General features: G+C 39.7%; 1 protein-coding gene across 1 annotated transcript in view; it reads left to right on the top strand.

The window, feature by feature from the left end:
- LOC307164962 (uncharacterized protein) overlaps positions 1 to 21,584 on the top strand; it is a 31,869-nt gene extending 10,285 nt beyond the window's left edge. Inside the window, exons 3-4 of the mRNA XM_079882203.1 lie at positions 6,864 to 7,469; positions 18,095 to 21,584. Coding sequence (XP_079738329.1) covers positions 6,864 to 7,469; positions 18,095 to 18,846 — 1,358 coding nt within the window. The 3' untranslated portion in view covers positions 18,847 to 21,584. The remainder of the gene's footprint in view (positions 1 to 6,863; positions 7,470 to 18,094) is intronic.
- Positions 21,585 to 21,832: the final 248 nt, after the last annotated feature.

Genomic DNA, 21,832 nt, shown 5'->3' with positions numbered 1-21,832 from the left:
TATGTCGATCACACAAACCAAACTGTTCCAGTCTCAGCTACAGTGTTTGAGGGCGGGGCAAACAGACCCTGTTCAACTGCAACCAATGGGCTGCTATTGTGCAAATTAGGTTATAAACCTACGCCGGTTCAGCAGGAAGTGAGACTGGAATTACTGACGACCCGTTTCAGTTCAGAATCACTTTCTTTTAAACGACAAAAACTTTTTAAAACTTTGCAGACCTTTTACATTCACAAACAGCTCTATAACACACTACAAGAAAAGTGGTGTAAGAACTAAATCAAGAATAAAAAAGAACAAAGGTAAGGACAAGAAATTTCACAGACACACAGGACTACAAAAAGTACACGTGTGAAAACAGCCTCGTGCCTCCTCGTAGACTGATTCTTACGAAAATTTAACCAGATCATCTTCAGGAGAAGACATCTTCAAAATCATTAAAAGACAGAAAAGGTTTTAACCTTAGCCGAGTCGCAAATGAAAAAAAAAAAGTGAGATTTAACTCACTTAACGATTAGATTATTTTCCAAAACCGTATTTTCCAAGCCCTATTTTCTTGATGTTCTTAAGTTTCCTGTTATGATAAACCGCTTCAGACGATTCAGTGCCTGCACGAAACTGAACATGAAAATGAAAACAACTCAAAATAGAGATTCATTTGAGACTGTGGCATTGCTCCCAGAAAAAAGAGACTGTGTGCTTAGAATAAATACCGCATTTCTTAAAACAAAGTAACGAGAGTAACGTCCCCCAGTGTGGCGAAGTAAAAGTAGAGGTTTTTCATTAGAATTTAACTCGAGTTAAAGTACCCACATTTAAATCTACTCTTAAAAGTACAAATTTCCCCCCAAAATACTCAAGTAAATTTAACGGCCTGAATGTACTTCGTTACTACCCGTCTCTGGAAACCGGTGTGGTTCAAAGCTGGAAAAAACTTCAGCACGCAAAATCCTGAAGAGTTTTTAAAAATCTATCAAAGCCCTCCTCCTCGTCCCGTCAGTCTAGGATTATTAAAAAAATTACAGGTCAAGTCCGGAAAATGGACTGAGATCTCCACTAATAGCCTGTGTTTCAGTCACACATGACGTTTTGTTTAAAAGAGATCTTGCATTGACGAAGGTCAGCCTTTTCACCATATGATCATCATTTACCGGTGATGCGGGGCGTAGATGGTGAACATTACACAGTTTCACATCCCATCTCTGAAAATGTGTAGTCCAATGCAACGGAAACTCGACGCTGAAGTATGGCACGAGGTATAATGCATTTTAATGGAGGGTTCAAAAGAGCGACAGGAGATGATTTTGTAATAATCCGGCTGTAGATCCGTGAGGAGGCGGCGAGGATGAATTATCTTTGGTGACATTAGAAAGTCAGGCATTGACTGCTTGAAAGATCTTTACAGTGACCAGGAGGAGGCTGATACAAGCCTGGTGTTACATGCAATACATCTTGCACAGTCACATTCTCGTCTAATTGTCAAATGTGATGATACAGATGTACTAGTTTTGCTTCTGTACTATTCAAGCAAAGGGATGTTTGGATCCTCAGCCGTGTTTATGCACTCTGGACATGGCCTTAAGGAAAGATTTGTCCCTATCTGTTTGATCGCTCAGAAGCTTGGAGCAGTGCTTTGTGAGTGTTTACCTGCATGCCACGCCCTCACGGGTTGTGACACCACAGGCAGTTTGTACTGAATTGGGAAGGCCACTGACTTCACAAGACTGAAGACCCATCTTTGTAAGTTACAGGAAATGACCAAATTTGGACTCTCTGGTAGCCTGGAAAAGGCTTTGCTTGTGGCAAGAAGGTGTTCCCTCCTCCTGTATGGGCAAAAGAAAAAGGTGGATGGGCATCCTTGAACCAACCTGGATGAGCTGAGGTACACTGAGGTACACTAGCTGAGGTACTACCACAGATTTTTTCAGCAGCAAATCTACCCCCAACAGAAGATGCCTTCGAGCAACATGTGCTGAGAGCCTTGTGCCAAACAGCAGTGTGGCGTCACAGCCATCTGGCCAAACCTCTTCTCTGGAACCCAGTTGGTAGAGGATGGAGGCTCAGAGAAGATGGGTGCATTGAACCTGTGATGTTCCAGAAGGCACCAGCACCTAAAGAAGTTAGAGACATCACCCACCTCTACTGTAGAGAAAGAACAGAAACTGCAACGATGCCACCAAATGCCAGTGTCTTTCAGTAGGCTTGACCTGCACAGAGTTTTGCTCTTGCCCTTTCCCAGACTGTCCAAATATGACCCACTTTGTCACTGATGACAGTGTGGATGAGTGACATTGGTGTGTTGCAGTTGTAACATCATGGGGGGCTGACCATGAGAATGGCTACCAAAAGCAGTTCATGTTCCAGAACAGCCTGAGAAGAGAAGGCTCATTCCCCCTCAGAGTGTTTGTTTTGTTAGATTGCCATTTGTTTGATTTAAGGCAGTAATTTAATTTGTACTGTGTTACGTAAAGTTATAGTTTTATTAAAAGGCTCATTAAGGTCAAACTGCAATCCTGACACCTATTCTCCTGTTTGTGCTATGGTAAGGTGCTATCTTTCGATATCAATCTTTGTTTCCATATAGTACAAGATGCCATATGAAATGTTTCATTATTAAATGTATCTTATATTTGAATTTCTCACCATTCTTCTCACCACTGATAATGGGCTTTGGACTAAATTAGACACCTCATACATTGAGTGACAGAACACCCTGATTTGTCGTGCTATATTTACATATTTGGTATTGCTGGATTTAGCACAACCCCATCTTTCCAACAAGTCATCATATGTGTTTCTATGATAATCCCTGGCAAAGCAACCACAAAGTAAATGAAAACATTCTGCATAGATATTAATTTGTACATGTCAGCTTATTTTAGGTATGTGTGTATATGTCTCTATTTATTCCATACATCAAGATATTCACATCCAGTCAAACATGGCAAGTTTCAAAGCTCTCTGAGCTTGTGTGACTGATCTGCACTAGTTAATATGCCTTAACTCCCATACGGACAGGCTATATTTTAGTCCTGTTTTGGTTTTGGGGTGTATTAACAATATCTGTTAATTTATCAATCTTAGCAGTAACATATTTTTAGTTGGGCTGGGCGATATATCGCATGAGATTATGCGCATCTCGTCAGTAAAGCCGGTTTCTTGATTAGTAGTAAATCGCCATCACCTGCCTTAAGATGGAGCGACATTTACAACACAGTAGGGATGGGACGATTACCGATTTCACGATAAACCATGATAAAATGTACTGACGGTTAGTAATATCGTTTAAAATTAATTATCATTAAAACCGTGTTTGATTATCGCGATTTTAGATCCTGTTCAGCCAGCAACAGTCTGACACAGGCGCAGCGCGCAATGTTATTTTTTATTCAAGAAGGAATTGCGGAAGGCAGTGACCGTGCTCGGGAGATTTTTCAGCCTTTTAAAAGAACCAATTCTGAGGTGTGGTCATATTTTGGCTTTAACAAAAGTCCTGAGGGAAACTCTATCGAGGATAGTCACCCTGTCAGCAGAACATGCACAAGAAAAAGTCAATGCAATGACTTCAGATCTGCCGAGTCGTCTTGTGTGACCATCACCGACTGTTGTATAGCGAACGCAAGGCAAGTTAACTTTGACCTCAATACCAAAACTATGTCTGGGAAATAATTGGGCATAAAATATTGTTTTAAGTATTTATTTATAAATGTAACTATTTTATATCAATAAACGTGAGGCTTCCGCAAAGAAAAGTTGGCAGCAAGTGGCTTAGCCAAAGACGAACGAACAAGTTCAAACTAGACTATTAAGAGTGACATTTAAGGGATAATAATTTATATTCATTATACACTTATTACACCGATTTTTTTTTTTTACCACATAATTACGGGGACATTGAATTGAGATTAATGTTTTCTTACCTTTTTATAAATCATGTACAGCGTACAAAAAATTCGTTCAGACAAGATGATCACAACAATATTATCAAACTCTGTAAACAATAAATCAACTTTATATTTATTTATTAATTTTCAATACAATTAAAAACGGAGACGCAAGACGGCATGTTGTATTTGAATGAAACGAGAGAGCGCGTCCATTGTGATGCATGTTGTAACGTCTGCCCAGATGAAGAATACATGACAGTGCAAATGAACTGGTAGTTCCACGAGACTTTTATAGATGTTTTCTCTCAGTTAAGCACACTCTTCACATACATGTCAAAGAGCGAATGTTAAAAGGGAAAAGAAAACACTCTGAAACACGCTACAAATCAAAGTGGAAGTAAACACATTATAATAAAACAACGGTCTGTAGTAGAGCGGTCATCTTCCTCTTTGCGCGAGCAATCTCACTCTCACTGTGCGTGCGCGCTCACATAAAAACAGCATGCATACAATAACGTACGCCATAGAAGAAGTTATCTTAAAGGCACATCCACATTCATGTCATGAACACTACTTAACACTAGGTGGCCGTTACAATGGATGTGCACTGTGTTATGATGCTTTGCTATTGACGACCGTCATTATAAGGAAGGAAATGCCACAGAATAAAATTGCTTTAAAAAGTGCATAGAGCTGCTTGTTTTATTTGTTGTTTGTTGATTTTCACATATAAAACTTGTTGAAATGTCTTCAGTGTGAGCATCAACTCTTTTTGAACACTTTCATCTCGTTTTAACAAAACCGTGATAATATTGATAATCGCGATAATTTTGGTCACTATTATCGTGATATTAAATTTTCATACCGTCCCATCCCTACAACACAGTGCTGTAGTTAACTGACAAGCTGAGCCATATCACATTAATTATCGCAGGCGATACGTCCTCGATAATTAATGCGATATGGCTCAGCTTGTCAGTTAACTACAGCACTGTGTTGTTAATGTCGCTCCATCTTAAGGCAGGTGATGGCGATTTACTACTAATCAAGAAACAACAATCTCATGCGATATATATCGTCCAGCCCTAATTTTGAGCCAAGAATCCATTTCATTTATGGGAGACCTTAGAAATGAGGAAAAACATTGTTGGGTTTAGTTCTTCTACCTCCGGTAGGGGTATCTCAAAAACTAAATCACTTTTTGACCATTTGCCACTAGCCTTAATGTTACTGTCGTAAAAAACACTCACGCAGAGCCTTCTTTGCACTCACGGCCTGATCCCCTCCCCTCTCTATACCGGTACCTGTTCAGTAGGATGGAAGCTGTAAAGAGTGCAAATAAGGTGTGGCCCCTTTAAGAGCTGTGCGCACCCTGTTGAACTGTCGGCAGTCTGTATTGTATGTGTGCCTCGAACACCCCATAGATCTAGGCAGATCAGCCTTGTATCCCAAGCGTAGTCCTCCATGATGTGTGAGTGATGGAGGGTAGGCCTGATTTTCGTTTTTGAAGAAGTTTTCTAGGTTCTCATCATGAGTCTGACAGGCAATATAGAGTCTGGAAAAGTAATTTTTCAGCAAGTTTTGTCTTGGACTGTCTGTCCTCTTATCAGAGCTGTTTTAAAAAGAGGGTGCTTGTTTCTCTTCAAAGGGTGTTGATGCGTTTTGTTCCCTGCATCCTCACTGCAACAAAGAGTTTGTACTGATCTTGGCCCATCCTCTCTGCAACCCGAACAGCATCCACAACAGCTTGGTCTGTTCATTCTCTTGAGTTTAGTTTCAGACGGTTGTTGCTGTCTTCTGCGAAGGGGTTTCCTCACTCACATCAACCAGAGACACCCTTACTGCTGAACGCTTTGGCATTCTCAAACTCATCACTTATGCTGGGTACACACTACAAGATATTCGGGGTGATTTTGTACCAATTTCTCCCCTTCCGACATGCCAATGTCCAGATTATCTTGATGGTTCTTCAGATTATTTAACAGATTTTCTTCTGGTGTGAGGTGTGTTTGTTAAGAGTGACTGAATCTGCTCGGAAGAACGTTGGAACCGCCCTGTTATCGAATCAGAAATCCTGTTGTGTGGGTGGAACCCAGAGGACAAACGAGCGCATGCTCTGGAGATTATCACGTGAAACAAAACAATACCCAATCAGAAAGCGAGCTGACGGAAGACTCACCTCTAGCTCATGCTATAACATGTAAAGTTAATTTTCACACCGTCTCCACAATTTCATCTAACATTTTAATTTTATTTTCTGTAAGAGTAGGGACACACCCAACCCACGCCAAAGAACAAGCGCTGATGAAAACCGACTGTGTTGACTAGAGCCAACGGTGCAGAACACACTGCAAAAACCAAAGTCGGACGACGCTCAAAAACTGCCGAACTGCCGACTCTGGCTTGGTGTGTCCCTGGCTTAAATAGTAGTCCATACACAATAAGAACCATTTCTTCTTGCCGTTCGTTTTTATCATTATGTTTGTGGTCTCTCACATTTTGAAAATATTATATGAATGATATCATTGTAATCCTTGACCATCAAAACATAGGGGTAGACATCACATTTTCCATGTGATTCTATTTGGTTCAGGAGATATAATACAAAAAAAAAATCTGTTATGGCGGAAGGCAAAATGGCCGCCTTGGTCGCCACGGGGTGTTTTTGCAATGGCTCCATTTCTGAAAATGTTCAGGGCCCCAAACTGTATATGTGTACCAATTTTCATGCTTTTATGAAAAAGTTAACATAATTTTCACATATCACTGGAACTATTTGGTTTAGTTGTATGTAATTATGCATAATTTATAGTTATATAACTATAACTATAATATAGTTATTACTACATGTACATATGTAACAATGATACTGTAAAATGAAGTGTTACCACAGGGCCTTTGTTGGGTTTGATGTTTTGCTTTGCGCCATTAAACTAGGGTTAACTTGTATTTGTATTTGTTTTTGTTTTGCTTTAGACCCAGTGCAGCTGAAAGAGGAGCGTCAAGAACTGGAGGAATTTAAAGTGAAAAATCAGTTTGAGAAAGATCATGATTTCAAAACTGGAGAAAAAATGTTTAGTTGCTCAATGACAAAAAAGGTTTCCTCACGAAAAAGAGCTCTGAAGACAGAAAGTATAAGTGATCTCAACTGCCAACAGTGTGGAAAAAGTTTCACCCGAAAATCAAGCCTTGATGTCCACATGAGAATTCACACTGGAGAGAAGCCGTTTACCTGCCAACAGTGTGGGAATATTTTTAGTCATAAATCAAGCCTTAATGCCCACATGAGAATTCACACTGGAGAAAACCCATTCACCTGCCAACACTGTGGAAAGATTTTCAGTCAAAAACGAAACCTTAAAATCCACATGAGAATTCATACTGGAGAGAAGCCGTTCACATGCCAAAACTGTGGAAAAAGTTTCACTCAAAAATCAGGCCTTAATGTCCACATGAGAATTCACACTGGAGAGGCCCCATTTACCTGCCAACAGTGTGGAAACAGTTTCAGTCATAAATCAAGCCTTAATGTCCACATAAGAGTTCACGCTGGAGAGAGTCCTTTCACCTGCCAACATTGTGGTAAGATTTTAACTCAAAATCAAACCTTTATATCCACATAAGAGATCACACGGGAGGAAACCTTCACCTGCAATCTGTGTGGGAAGAGCTTCTCACTAAAAGGAAATATACAGTAGGGGTGCACGATATTGACAAAAAATTATATTGCGATATCGATAATGAATATTGCGATATCGATATTAATTTCGATATTTTTAAACATATGTAAAACTACAAAAGTTATGGGAAAACGCATCAAAATAGATTCATAACAAATAAAACAAGTTTTCTTACAACATAAGGTTTATTGAGCGCATTCGAGACTGATTTGAATCTGATCGCTGAAACCACATCAGGAGGAGATCTGGGCCGCTTTCCAGACGAAACTGGACAAGTGTAAATGCATCTGGTTGTTGAAACCACATGTAAAATGTAGCCTACTCCTCCCCCCAAAAAATAAAAAAATAAACATGTGAGAACGTGTTATAGGCTACATGTCATGTTATGGCCAGATATGATGACGCTACGTCTGCAACACGCATCACCGCATGAGCAGCTGAGCATCTACCGGTACTCATCAAGCCAAACCCGCGCAAACTACCGCAAATCAAAGTGAAAGTAAGTCGCAGACGCTTTACACACAAGTATCGTCATTAAAAGTAAAGAAGCAAAATTATCTCTCTATTCTCTATTATTGCGGTATTTGATTTTGACATTTTAGCTAATGATCAATAAAATGCAGCTCATAACTGTGTTCGGCGACGTGAACTCCATTAAATCTGCATATAGCGCGGGAATTGAAGATCGGATTTATATCCGTTTTGCAAAAAACACATTTATGTGACCAGGTGTAAAAGGAATCGTTTTGATAAATCAGATAGCTATCCGATCTGTGATAACGCATGAAGTGGCCAGGTGGCCTGATGTTTATACTTGCGCGCTGGTGTGTGCGTCGAGTGAGAGAGTGACGGCGATTAGCTTTGGAGTGACTCTACAGTCATATTCAGAGAAACAAAGTGTCTCCCCTGTTCTTTCTGACCACTGTTGGAAATCTGTAGCATGAAAAGAAATCCCTCTCCTTGATTTCATGTTTATAGAGAAGTAGAACCAGGAAATCAGTCGGGGGAAATGCGTTTATATAATGTCTATGGGGAAATGCAACGGTGCATGTCGGACGGGACGCATCATAAACAAAATATCGCATAAATATCGCGAGACTTTCGATATGATATCGGGCAACGTGATATCGCGATAACGATATTGATTCGATATATCGTGCACCCCTAATCTACAGATTCACATGAGAATTTAGTTTCAGAAACTCTAGTTTCAGAGGTATAGTAACTCTTAAAACCTACATGAGGACTCACTCAAGAGAGAACTGTTTATATTTCATTGGTGTGGAAGGAGCTTCATAGACAATAGACAGTAACACTTTAAAGGGGGGGTGAAATGCTATTTCATGCATACTGAGTTTTTTACTCTGTTAAAGAGTTGGATTCCCATGCTAAACATGGACAAAGTTTCAAAAACTAAGTTGTACGTTTGAAGGGAGTATTTTTGTTCCAAAAATACTCCTTCCGGTTTGTCACAAGTTTCGGAAAGTTTTTTTCGAGTATGGCTCTGTCTTACGTAAGATAGGGCGGAAATTCCTTATACGGGTGCTAAGGGCACTTCTCCGTTAAGATCGCGGGTGCGCGCGCACTCGTAGACCAGAGCAAGAGAGTGAAAGCAGTTCGCCATCAAAGCGCCCTGCTCGGCTTTTGGAAGTCAATGTCACCAAAGAAGTGTGTTTTTGGTTGCCAGTGCAAGACAACCCTGCACAGATTCCCAAAGAACCCAGCGTTAAGGAACTCGTGGATGGAGTTTGTTTTTCCTGAGCATAAACGGAGTTGTGTAGACTGTTTGTTCCCTGCATTTCGACGATGATTGTTTTATAAACAAAGCCCAGATCGACAGATTTGCAGATCGTCTAATGCTTAAGGATCGAGCAGTCGCAATGATAAAGGTTCGCGGTCGTGCGTTGGAACCGGACGGTGAGTAAAACTGTTGAACAAATGTCTCTGTGTGTTGTTAGCTCGGCGCGTTAGCACAGCTTTAGCTCCGCCCACACGGCCCGCCCCCAGCCGCTCGTTTTTTTCCGGAAAGACTCGGTACAGCCTATCTTTCTTTTATAAATATAATAAAACTAAAGACTTTTCGGAGATATGAAGGATGCAATACTACTCTATAGGTACTCAAGATTAACAGGAGATTGAGTGAAAATGAGCATTTCACCCCCCCCTTAAGAATAATGTAATAACACACATCGGAGAGAAGCCTCACATGTGCTTTCACTGTGGAGTGACTCGCACAAGAAATCTTGAGATTCATATGAGAATTCACCCTGGAGAGAAGCCTTTCATCTGCCCTCATTGTGGAAAGTGTTTCACAATTAAAGGTAACCTTAAGATTCACATAAGAAGTCAAACTGGAGAAAAGCCTTTCATGTATCTTCAATGAGTCACAAGTTTCACATATCAAAGAGACTTGAAACATCATTTGCAAACTCATTCTGGAAAAAAACTTCAATGTTTTGTAATAGTAAAAGTAAATGTCACCTCTAAATTTAATTTGGGGGAAAGTGATTAAATCTTGCTTGCAGTTACACTTGGCTTGGCAATTTTAATGCCACTAGCAAATCTTAAATTTGAGAATCAAAATGTTAGATAAACTTCTTTCTTGCTGTGAAATGCTACTATATAAATGGAGAAATAACAAATAAAAGAACGTTAACTGAATAAAATAAGGAACATTGCACTGAATTATTTGATTCCTCTTCAGTGAGAGAATGCACAAGTAAACACTGTTTCAGTCATGACTTGAATATGCCTACATTTAGAGTGGATGACGACATCAGGTATTTATGTCACATCATGAGCCCTATTTTAACAATCTGAAACGCAAGTATCAAGCGCAAAACGCAAGTAACTTTGTGGGTGGATCTCGGGCGCTGTTGCTATTATACTGGCGTTAATAAATGACTCTTGCGCCCAAAGCAAATCTAAAATGGGTTGGTCTGAAGTAGCTTCATTATTCATAGGTGTGGTTTGGGCGTAACGTGAAATAAACCAATCAGAGCATCATCTCACATTCCCTTTAAGAGCAGACGTGCTTGTTCCATGGCGGATTGCTATTATAACGGTGGATTTGCCAGGCGCATGACAAGAGTGGTTTACAGCCGAGGAGACCAACATTCTGATGGATCTGTTCTGATGTGTTGATGGAATGATGTCCATGTATGGCCGGGATCACATGTGCATCTGCTTCTCCTGACCGTGGTGATAGTAGAGGGTAAATTATTATGTGTATGAAGTGTATGCATGATTCCAGTACTGCCGCACTCTTTGGGGACGACTACTTCATCACATCACCTTCCTCCTCTCCTAGCCGCATAGTGTTGGCAACCCTCGACAGGTAGTCTGACAGGTAGTTGGCCACAATATTTAATTTCTTTGGCCTGTGCCGAATCTTGGAGTAGGACTGACGGGACAAGTACCACTTAGTCAACCTGGAATTGTTAACCCTCTGGGGACCAAAAACGCGCCCCCGCGTTTTGCTTGTTTTTTTTTTTAGCAATGCAAAATAAACTCAAAATGCTCTGTTAATTTTGATCTTTCATTTTCATGTTATACATCAATCGATCCTGGTTAGTTTCTTTTTTTTTTTTTTCTGTATACTCACAATAAAAATAGTGTTTTGCCAAATAAATAAATTAACATGATGCGAGTTCTACACTCTCTCTGTCAGTGAACTCCAATTTGAAACGCATTCGAAAATGATCTGTAACTCCGCGAAAATTCAGTCAAACAGGCAAACATACCCACCGGCATAAAGCTTTAGATCGCATCTTTTAAATGAAGTAATTTATATAAAAAAAAATATTCTCAGCTTCTGTAATCTGTATGAAAAGAGAGTGATTCCAGTCGAGCTCATTAACTTTAATTTGGCCACGCCTACTCACGGAGCGCGCTATTCACAAGATAATGTGTTAAGCCATCTATGCAAAACAGGTTCAGGCTGCCTCACTTGATGGGCCATTAGCCATTGGGGGAGTGTCTATGTCACACCCCTGGTCTGAATCTCATTAATATTGATAGGCCATTACCACTCCCACACATAAACCTCTTCTGACAAAAAAACTGTCTTACAAAGTTTAAATCAATGTATTGTTTTATGTGAACGATTAGGCAGGATGATTTTCACATCATTTTGAAGCCAGAACTCGAAGTGACAACATCCATTAGTCAAAAGTCTTGTGGACACTTAGGGGCGGTTTACACCTGGCCACTTCATGCGTTTTCTCAGATCGGATAGCTATCCGATCGTGAAAAGACCAGGTGTAAATGCCCTCCGAAACGCATTCGAGACTGATTTGAATCCGATCGCTCAAACCACTTCAGGAGGTGGTCTGGGCCGCATTCCAGACGAAACTGGACAAGTGTAAATGCATCTGGTTGTTGAAACCACATATGTAAATTGTACTCCTCCCAAAAATGCTAAAATATAAATGTGTGAGAGCGTGTTATAGGCTATATGTAATGTTATAGCCAGATATGACGACGCTACTGGAACACGCGCGTCACCGCAGATGAGCATCTGAGCATCTATTCATTAAGCCAGCATGCAAACTATCGCAAATCAAAGTGAAAGTAAATCGCAGAGGCTTAACACACAATCATCATCATTAAAAGTAAAGAAACGCAATGATCTAACCAGGGCTGTTGCTGCTCTCTCTTATTGTGGTCTTTGATTTTGAAATTTTAGCTGATGATCAATAAAATGCAGCTCATATCTGTTGCTTTCGTGACGTGCACTTAGTGTTGTTTTTGGCGGCCTGTTTTACTTTTAGTTTTAGTCTAGTCTTTGTGTCAAGCTGTCGTTTTAGTTTTTATTAGTTTTAGTCACGTTCATACTCTTTTTAGTCTAGTCTAGTTTTAGTCGACGAAAACTGATGACATTTTAGTCTAGTTTTAGTCGACGAAAACTGATGACATTTTAGTCTAGTTTTAGTCGACGAAAACTGATGACATTTTAGTCTAGTTTTAGTCAATGAAAATTGTATTTTAGTCTCTATTTAGTAATGCAATGATATTTAACCCAGTCAATATAGTATTTCAAACAAGGTTATCTTATATTTAGGGCTGTGGCGGTGGCAGTTTGTTGGTAATGGACCAACTACCAGCGGTGGTGGGGGGGAGGGGAGTGGAGGGGAGGGGGGGATTTTGTTTAAAAAAAATAACAACTCGTTTTATATTTCCACACAAATACGCGTGATATAGCCTATGCGCTTTGAGAGGGATGTGGGACACGAGCAGGAAAGAGTCCATCGATCTCTTTTCTGATATCTTCATGTTTTCAACTTGATGTAAAATGGTCTGAAGAGCGAATTTTATCCTCCACAAGGGCGAGATATTTAGGCTATGTTTGAGATTGCGCTGCCAAAGAAAGTGAAACAAAAAATCACCCGCGCGTGTGAAACGCGCTTTACAACTAAACTTGACGCGCCTTACCATGTCTATAACAAGCACAAACTGTAGAATTTGACATTCAAGTACAAATGTAGGCTATCTGTCCTACAGCGTTTTCTACTTTACCACAGTAAAGAATACGAATATAATAGGCCTTATTAACAATGAAGAAACGTTTATAATCCCCTTAGAAAATGGGTGAGACGTGAGAGAAGATTTGGGAAAAGAAAGAGATTCCATGCAGGGATGAGTCACGTTTTTTGAATATTCGATTAGTTTATTTAATTATAGAATATCGAATAGGTTGTGCGATTATTCTTTAAAATAAACTCCATGTTTTCTGTGCTGATGCGGTGGTGACGCGTTCATGTAACCAGAGGGTGATGCTGCCAATAACACACATAACAGCTGTCAAAAGAACCGGCAAAAGTAATGATTATGAATGTGTCAAATATATCAATGAGACATTTTAATGGAATAACTAATGGAATAATATAGTTAAATTTGCTGATAATCGGGTGACCAGATCGCAAACCAGAATTTAAAGCCGACAAAGCTATGGGTTCACGCCATAGACAGTAAATAAACGGGTTCACGCACAACTCTCTCATTCGTCGTGACGTTCTAACATTTCGTCTCGTCTCGTTTTGGTCAACGAAAATGAAGAGACATTTTAGCATAGTTTTTATTTTGTTAAACCACATTTAGTCTCGTTTTTATTCGTCAACGATATTGCATTATACATTTATTTTAGTCATCGTCACATGACCAGCATTTACGTTGCGTCTCGTCTCGTTTTCGTCAGGTGAAAAAGGTTCGTTGACGACAATATTTCGTCATAATTTTCGTTGACGAAAGCAACACTACGTGCACTCCATTAAATCTGCATATAGCGCGGGAATTGAAGATCAGATTTAAATCCGTTTTGCAAAAACACATTTATGTGACCAGGTGTAAATGGAATCGTTTTGATAAATTAGATAGCTATCCGATCTGAGAAAATGCATGAAGTGTTTTGTCGTCTTATTTCAGCAACTTTCATTTTTATTTTGTTCAATAACCACGCATAAACATTATTCTCTTAAAAATATGTACATACATGTTGTTCACATATTATCGTAGCCCTATTTGTGCTATATAGAGTGAATTTACACCTTTGCCATTAACATGTTTATAAATAACTGAAAAAAGCACAAATGTCAGGGCATTTCAAAACATCCCAGGGGCCCCAAAAACACATTGGTCCCCAGAGGGTTAAGTTTAGGTCAGCGCCCAATGTTCGGTCTCCAAATCAAACTCTTGGCCCAAGAAGTAATATCGGAGGTTATCCAAGAACCACTTGATTGCCAGACTTTCTATTTCAATGGTGGCACTCTTGGTTTATCTGGGCAATACCTTCCCTATTGAGGTAGATGACTGTTTTCTCTTCTCCTTCAGCTCCCTGGTCCAGTACTGCCCCTATTCCTTTATCTGAGGCATCGACTTGCACCAGGAATCGTTTGGAGAAACCTGGACTCTGGAGCACATCTGGACTGGAGCATATCTTTTCTTTTAACAAAGTCTTCGGTCCACTTAACTGGAATATATTCTGTCTTGGCCATTAAACTGGTTATTGGTGTAGCTATGGTGGTGAAGTTTGGGATACATTGTCGGTGCCAGCCTGCAAGACCCCTGGAAAACCAAACTCTCTCTTGGTCCTCAGTTGTGAACTTCATCTAATTACCTCTAATTTGTCTACTTGAGACCTCAATTCACCATTGCCCAGGCGGTACCCCAAATAGCTGGTTTCCTGTTGAACCCAATCACACTTCACCACGTTCAAAAACAGACCCGCTGCATGGATCGTCTCCAGGGTTAGAGATTGTCTGCCAAGTTTTGCTTTAAACAACATCATCAAGATATGTAGCAGATCACTCTTCACATCCCTACAGAACAGTGTCCTTTAAATTTGTATAGTCCTAAAGGCAGTGTAGGACCTTGCAGTATCAAGGGGCACCTGCAAGTACCCCTTGTACATGTCCAGTGTGGTGATAATTGGGTGTTGTGGATCTTGTGTCATGGATTCGGCTTTGTTTTTAGATGAACAGGTCACTAGTGTTGCTAAGGCTGGTTTTTAACAACTAAGAACTGTTTCTAAGCTAAAACCAATTCTCTGCTTTAAAGACTATTAATGCATTTGTATCATCACGCATTGATTACTGTAATTCTTTATATATAGGTATCTCACAGGGTCAATTATCTTGTCTACAATTAGTGCAAGATGCTGCGGACAGACTTTTGACTAGTACAAAGAAGTGAAAGAAGAGAGAGTGGATTACCTCAGTTTTGGTTTCTTTACTCTAGCTGACTGTAAAATTCATAATTGAGTTTTAAGGTTTTGTTGATGGTCTTTAATGTGTTGCAAGGTATTGCCCCAAAATATATTGTTGACCTTTTTTGATGCCTTAACAAAACAATAAATATGAGATCTTCTAGTCAGATGATTGTTCATGTTCCTAAAACTATATTAAAACCAAAGGGTGATTGGGCTTTCTTCTGAGATAACTCCATGCTTATAGATCCCTCTTCCAATGGACATTAAATCTTCCCTGTCTGTGGATGCTTTTAAGTCTAGTTTGAAGTCATATCTTTTTTTAGTATAGGTTTTAGAACTGATTGAGTTAACAGGATTTAAGTTTGTTTGTGTGTCTATGTAATTGCTTTTGTTGCATTATCTATGCTGGTTAGTACTTTGGTCAATGGCAGTTGTTTTAAATGTGCTATAGAAATTAAATTTGTATTGTATAAAGCAAGCCTGTCCTATTCTTTTCAGTAGTGCATCAATCCAAGGCAGAGGGTAGGCATACAATCTGTACTGAGCATTTAGCTTGCAGAAATCAATGCAGAACCTTATCCTTCTTCGGGACAATTTCTAGGGTGCTGCTCCATTCGCTCATTGAGGCTTCGATCTCATTGATCACTCCAAGCCTCTTCATCTCTTTGATCTACTCTCTCAAAGGTTCTGGCAATCTTTCTGGTACTTTATAAGGTCGCTGTCTTACAAGATTGGTATTGGTTAGATGGGTGGTGTGCTGTATCAACATGGTCAACCCAGGCTTCTTGACGGAATAAGATAGGAAACTGATCCAGGAAGTCTTGTAATTCAGTCATCTGGGGCTCCGCTAGGTGACCTAGGGACACCACTGAAGACTGCCTCTGGGGTTCCTCTTCTGCTGGTCCATTATCTTCTTCCTCTACCTTCCTGATCAACAGTGTAGTCACTGTAGTTTAATTGCTTGGCTCTTTCCAGTTTCAACTAGTTGATGTGATATATCTGAAACGCTTTCCTTTCTCTGGGTGGAAGACTTCATAAGTCACTGTTCCCCATCTTCCTGGTTATGGTGTATAGACCATGCCACTTGGTCAGTAACTTGTTTGCAAAGGTAGGGAGCAACAGCAACACCTTCTGCCGAAGTCCTGCACGCTGGTTGTACAATCTCTTCTGTTCTTGTTGTACCTGTTGCATGTTCTCCCTTGCTTGATCTCGATAGCTCTCAAGCTGGTCTAGCATCTCCAGTGCGATCCCACTTCCTTCCTCAGTAAGGCCACCATAGGTCTCCAATTCCTTCTGTAACATGTCCAATGGTCCCTGTATATGCCAGTTACACAGTAACTCAAAGGGTGAGAAACCGGTTGAGGCTTGTGGAACTTCTAGGTAGGTGAAGAGAAGAAAGGGCAACCACTTGTCCCAGTCATGTCATGTGTCCTCTACAAATTTCCACAACATCGTTTTCATGGTCTGGTTAAACCGCTCCACCAAGCCATCAGTCTGTGGGTGGTAGGGACTGGTTCTCCTGCTAGCTATGTTGCTTTCATGTCGGTTCAGGAAGTGTGGTCCGCGGCTCATGGCAAGGCATATGTGGAGGCAAGACAGGCCTGTGGGGCCCTGCACACCATGAATTCCTCTTGGCACTGTCAAGTCATCTTCATTTTTACAGCGCTTTCAACAATGTAGATTGTTCCAAAGCGTCTTTACAGTGATAATAGGAGATTAAAGTAACATAGATTGTTTTGGCTTTATAGCAGCTCTAGAATAAAGTTATTTTCCAGCTAAAGTTAGTTTTGATTGATTCACTTCCGTTGCAATGATCATTAGTTATTAACTTATGATAAGAAGTTGAATATATATTCACAATGCAAATCAATGGTGGTACAGGAGAGCTACATTGCATCTGTATATAACATACAGTTGTTACGATCGTTGTTGTTATTCAGATGCTCAGGACACTGTTTGGCTATTGAAACGGGTAGATGGAGTAATACACCAATGACAGAAAGAATTTGTAGTTATTGTAAAATAATATCTCTGCGATTGAAGATGAGAAGCATTTTTTGTATGACTGTTCTTTGTATATGGATCTGCGTAAGAAATATCTGAATTATCTCACACTTTTTGGTGATGTTTGTGTTGATGTGTCACAGGTTTGTGAGTCAAAGCATGCATGGAGATTAGCATTGTACATATATCATGGAATGAAAAAAAGAGCATCAGTCATGCTATTGTAACTTTGGAACTATGGGCTGAGAGGCCATGTATTCCTGAAATAAACTACTACTACTACTCTGAAAAAAAAACAAAAAAAAAAAACTTAGGGGCCATTAACATGACACCATTTTAAAAGGTGCAAACTTTAAAATGCTAACCTGTGAGAACGCTGATCCTACTGGGACGATCCTGGATAGGTTTATGTTAAATAGTAAAAAACAATTAGGTCACATTTTAGCCAAATGTTATGAAGAGATTTCATAGATGAAATCTATGTTGAATGATTTTTTTGTTGTTTCTATTGCTACTTTTTGTAATTGTTTATTCAATGCTTTTTTACATCTAACACAATGACTTAAATGATCTTTTAGAGGGTAATTTCTCAACCAAAATTGATGTGAGATTAATTTGAGGTTAATTCAATTAATTTGCACATCATGTAATTAATTTGATAAAACATTTTAAAACATCTTTCTGTAGCTTGGTGCATATAGGATGTAATATACTTGTTGCTGGTTTTGATGCTTTAATGCTTTTATGTTGGGTTTGATGTGTGTTGCTTTGTGCCTTTAAAATAGGGTTAAGTTGTATTTGTTTTTGCTTTTCTTTAGACTGGATGCAGCTGAAAGAGGAGAGTGAAGAACTGATGGAAATGGAAGAGAAAAATCAGCATAAGAAAGATCATGATTTCAAAACTGGAGAAAAATCTTTTAGTTGCTCAATGACAAAAAGGTTTTCCACACGAAAAAGAGCTCTGGAGAAAACTAGAAGTGATTTCACCTGCCAACAGTGTGGGAAAAAAATCACTCATAAAGGAAACTTTAATGTCCACATGAAAGTTCACACTCAAGAAAAGCCTTTCGCCTGCGATCTGTGTGGGAAAAACTTCTCACGAAAAGAAAGTCTTAAAACTCACATGAGTATTCACACCGGAGAGAAGGCATTCTCATGCCCTCAGTGTGGAAAGAGTTTTTCACATAAAGGACACTTGAAGATCCACATGAGAGTTCACACTGGAGAGAAGCCGTTCACATGTGATCTGTGTGGGAAAAGCTTCGCACGAAAAGACAATCTTAAGACTCACATGAGAATTCACACCGGAGAGAAGCCATTCTCATGCCCTCAGTGTGGAAACAGTTTTTTACATAAAGGACACTTAAAGATCCACATGAAAGTTCACACTGGAGAGAAGCCGTTCACATGTGATCTGTGTGGGAAAAGCTTCGCACAAAAAGGACACTTAAATCAACACATGAATATTCACACTCGGGAGAAGCCGTTCACATGTGATCACTGTTGGAAGAGTTTCAGATGTAAAGAAGCTCTTAAAACCCACATGAGGATTCACTCGAGAACTGTTTGATTTGTCGTAAGTGTGGAATGAGCTACACAGAACGTAAACACCTGAAGAATCATGTAATAATTCACAACAAAGAGAAGTGTTTCACCTGCCCTCATTGTGGAAAGAGTTTCGCAGCTAAGGGAAACCTGAAGATTCACATAAGTCACACTGGAGAGAAGCCTTACAAATGTCTTCAATGTGACGCGAGTTTCACATATCAAAGAGACATGAAACATCATTTAAAAACTCATTCTGGAAAGAAACTGTCTAAGTCAAGAGACTTAGAAAAAAGCATTTTAAAAAATCATCTGCACAATCACTCTGAAAGAAAGTGATTTAATTTTGTTTAGTGTTAGAATTTTTTTTTTTGCCATCACACTTGCAGATGGACCTTAAAAGTATTGCAGACGTGAGTCACTATTTTTGTGAGGAAAGAGTTTAATGGCGCAGCCATTTTAAATGCCACCAGCAACTCTTTGTGAAATAAATCTTGATTTCAAGTTCAGTACTTCAAAATCAAAATGTCTTACTGTGAAAAGCCTAAATGTAAAATAAAAATAAAATGATATAAACTGAATAAAATAATGAACACTGCACTGAATTATTAGTTCCTCAATAGAGCGAGTGATCACGTTGGAGTAATGTAAGTTTCATGGACACTTGAATGAGTTAGATTTGTATGTGTTTGTTCTTAACCCTGGAGGAGGGGGAAATATGTAATACAACTTGTTTTGCTGTGAGGAATGGAGTCACAGTCAGATTACAGGTCAGTTGATTTGCACCAGCTTAAACAAGAGTTAAGGGAGAAAATGGCAGTAGAACTTCAGCAGCAGATGACTTGCTTAACAAAAGAAATTTAGGAGATTACAGCATAATTTCAGGCTGTGCCTTGAAAGAATAATTTCGAATAAATAAGAATAAGTTATTGGCAAGTAGACCCTAGTGGTAAACCCTATCTAGGCTTGGAGTAGTGCCAGAAGCCCAGTAATGTTTAGTTGGAAAGGCTGTGTTTAAGGCAAATTAAAGGAGGTGTTCCAGTTAGTTCACTGTAAATTTTGTCCTATCCCTGCCTCTAAATTGAACCCTACCCATAATTTATCCCTGAAATCAGAGGTAAACAATAGGTGAATAATACTGATATAGAAGCACTTAACCCTGGTTGACATAAACTTGACATAAACTTAGTCATGTCCCTCAGATCTGCTTGGTTGATTGGAATTTTGTTCCAGAATCGTCAAATATGTTGATCCATTAACATGTTGTACTAGATGAAATCATGTTCAGCATTCCAGTTAGGGTCAGAAATGTAGGTAAGACGTCAGTTTGCATTTGTCAATAGAGGTCGACCGATATGGTTTTTTTCAGGCCGATGCCGATCTTTTGAAATCCGGGTCGGCCGACGGCCGATTTATTTTGGCTGATTATGCGCTTGTTTTTAACCTCTATTTGAAAGATAAAATGTAACACAAATAATTACTTAAGATAGACAACATTTCTCAACAAAAACATTTATTGAACACTTTACCAATCTGCACTTGTACAAAAGACAAAAAGACCTTGAGATATGTTTGGTAATTGTACCTGAATGAATTGAAAATTAATTTGCTACATTTCAGATTAATGTTTGTTTTCCTTAACATTTTAATTCACAGTAACTTAAACACTTTGCAGTTTAAACGATGTCCTGATTAACAAAATGACGGAGTATGTTTTTATGTTTCCACTGTTCGATCGCGCCCGCACACAAATATATGTAAACACTTTGCGACTTTAAACACACGCGACTTTTCGATCGCGCCCGCGCTTCCCTCTCTCTCTCTCTCTCTCTCTCTCTCTCTCACACTCACACACACACAACATATTCCAGCATTGCAATCTTTACATCGCAGCCTGAGCTAAGGCGGAGCTACAGATTAGGTGTCCCTAAAGAACCCGCGTATCTAACAGTAGTTCCGCATTACTTTGCACGCGAGTTTTATGTATTTTTATAGCGTGTATTCTCCGTGCAAATTTATACACCGAACCGTGACGCCAGTACCGTTACGGTTCAATACGAATACATGTACCGTTCCACCCCTAGTCTACAGTAAAAATACAGTCACACATTACACTACTGTTTGGCCAGCATTTTAACCGTGTTTAATCCAGCTACTAGCTAACAGAATGCTAAAGTTAGCTGCTGACTAGCGTCACGTGCAGCGAAGCAATGTTTCTGTTATTCTAACGTCCGTTTTCAGAGCATCCAAGAGAAGCACAGGCATAACAGTAGCACCGAAATGAAGCACAGAAATCCGCGTAGATAATGGTCGTTAAGGCACCAGTGCCGTATTAGCACCGGGTCTGTCTCTAGCTACCCAACCCTAGCAATCATAGATATTATATAGAGACTAGATGCCCTATTGGCCGCTGGGCACTGAGAAATGCGGCCGCCATCTTAAACCGGTCGTACTCCTAGTTTCGTTGCATGGCAGCAGTTAGGATGACAGAGCAATGTGGAGCATTTTCCTTGTTCTAATCGGCGGATCATCGCAAATAGTGCCCGGGGGATTACTTTTAACATTACCGTACTATTGGTTGTATTTTGTGAATAGAATATTACCAGATAATTGACCTTTCGCCGGCCCCTCCCCCGAAACGGCCATTGTCCAATCACACATCATAGCAACCGTTACTATGTGAGCAGGTCCGACAAACATTCTCCAAGCAAGATGGTGAAGCGGTGCACATGGCGTTTGTAAATATGTGGAATAAGGGCTGCCTCCGACAAAAAAACATTTTCTAGTCGACTATATTTATTCATTTAAGCCATTAGTGGACAAATCGCCCCTTTATATTAATTGAATTACTTAAATAGGCTATATAGCCTACAGGATAATGAGCGTTTACGTATAGCCGCACTCAAGCGCATGACCGCACGCATAAACCTTGCCACAAAGAACCGGTAAAAGTAATTTGGGGTCAGTAAGATTTTTTAAGAAATTAAGAAAAGTAATAGGCAAGGATGCAT

This window comes from Squalius cephalus (genome assembly GCF_949319135.1).
Source record: "Squalius cephalus genome assembly, chromosome: 9".
Taxonomy (NCBI): domain Eukaryota; kingdom Metazoa; phylum Chordata; class Actinopteri; order Cypriniformes; family Leuciscidae; genus Squalius; species Squalius cephalus.
The sequence above is the reverse complement of the archived record's forward strand: the minus strand, read 5'-3'. Positions and strand labels throughout refer to the sequence as shown.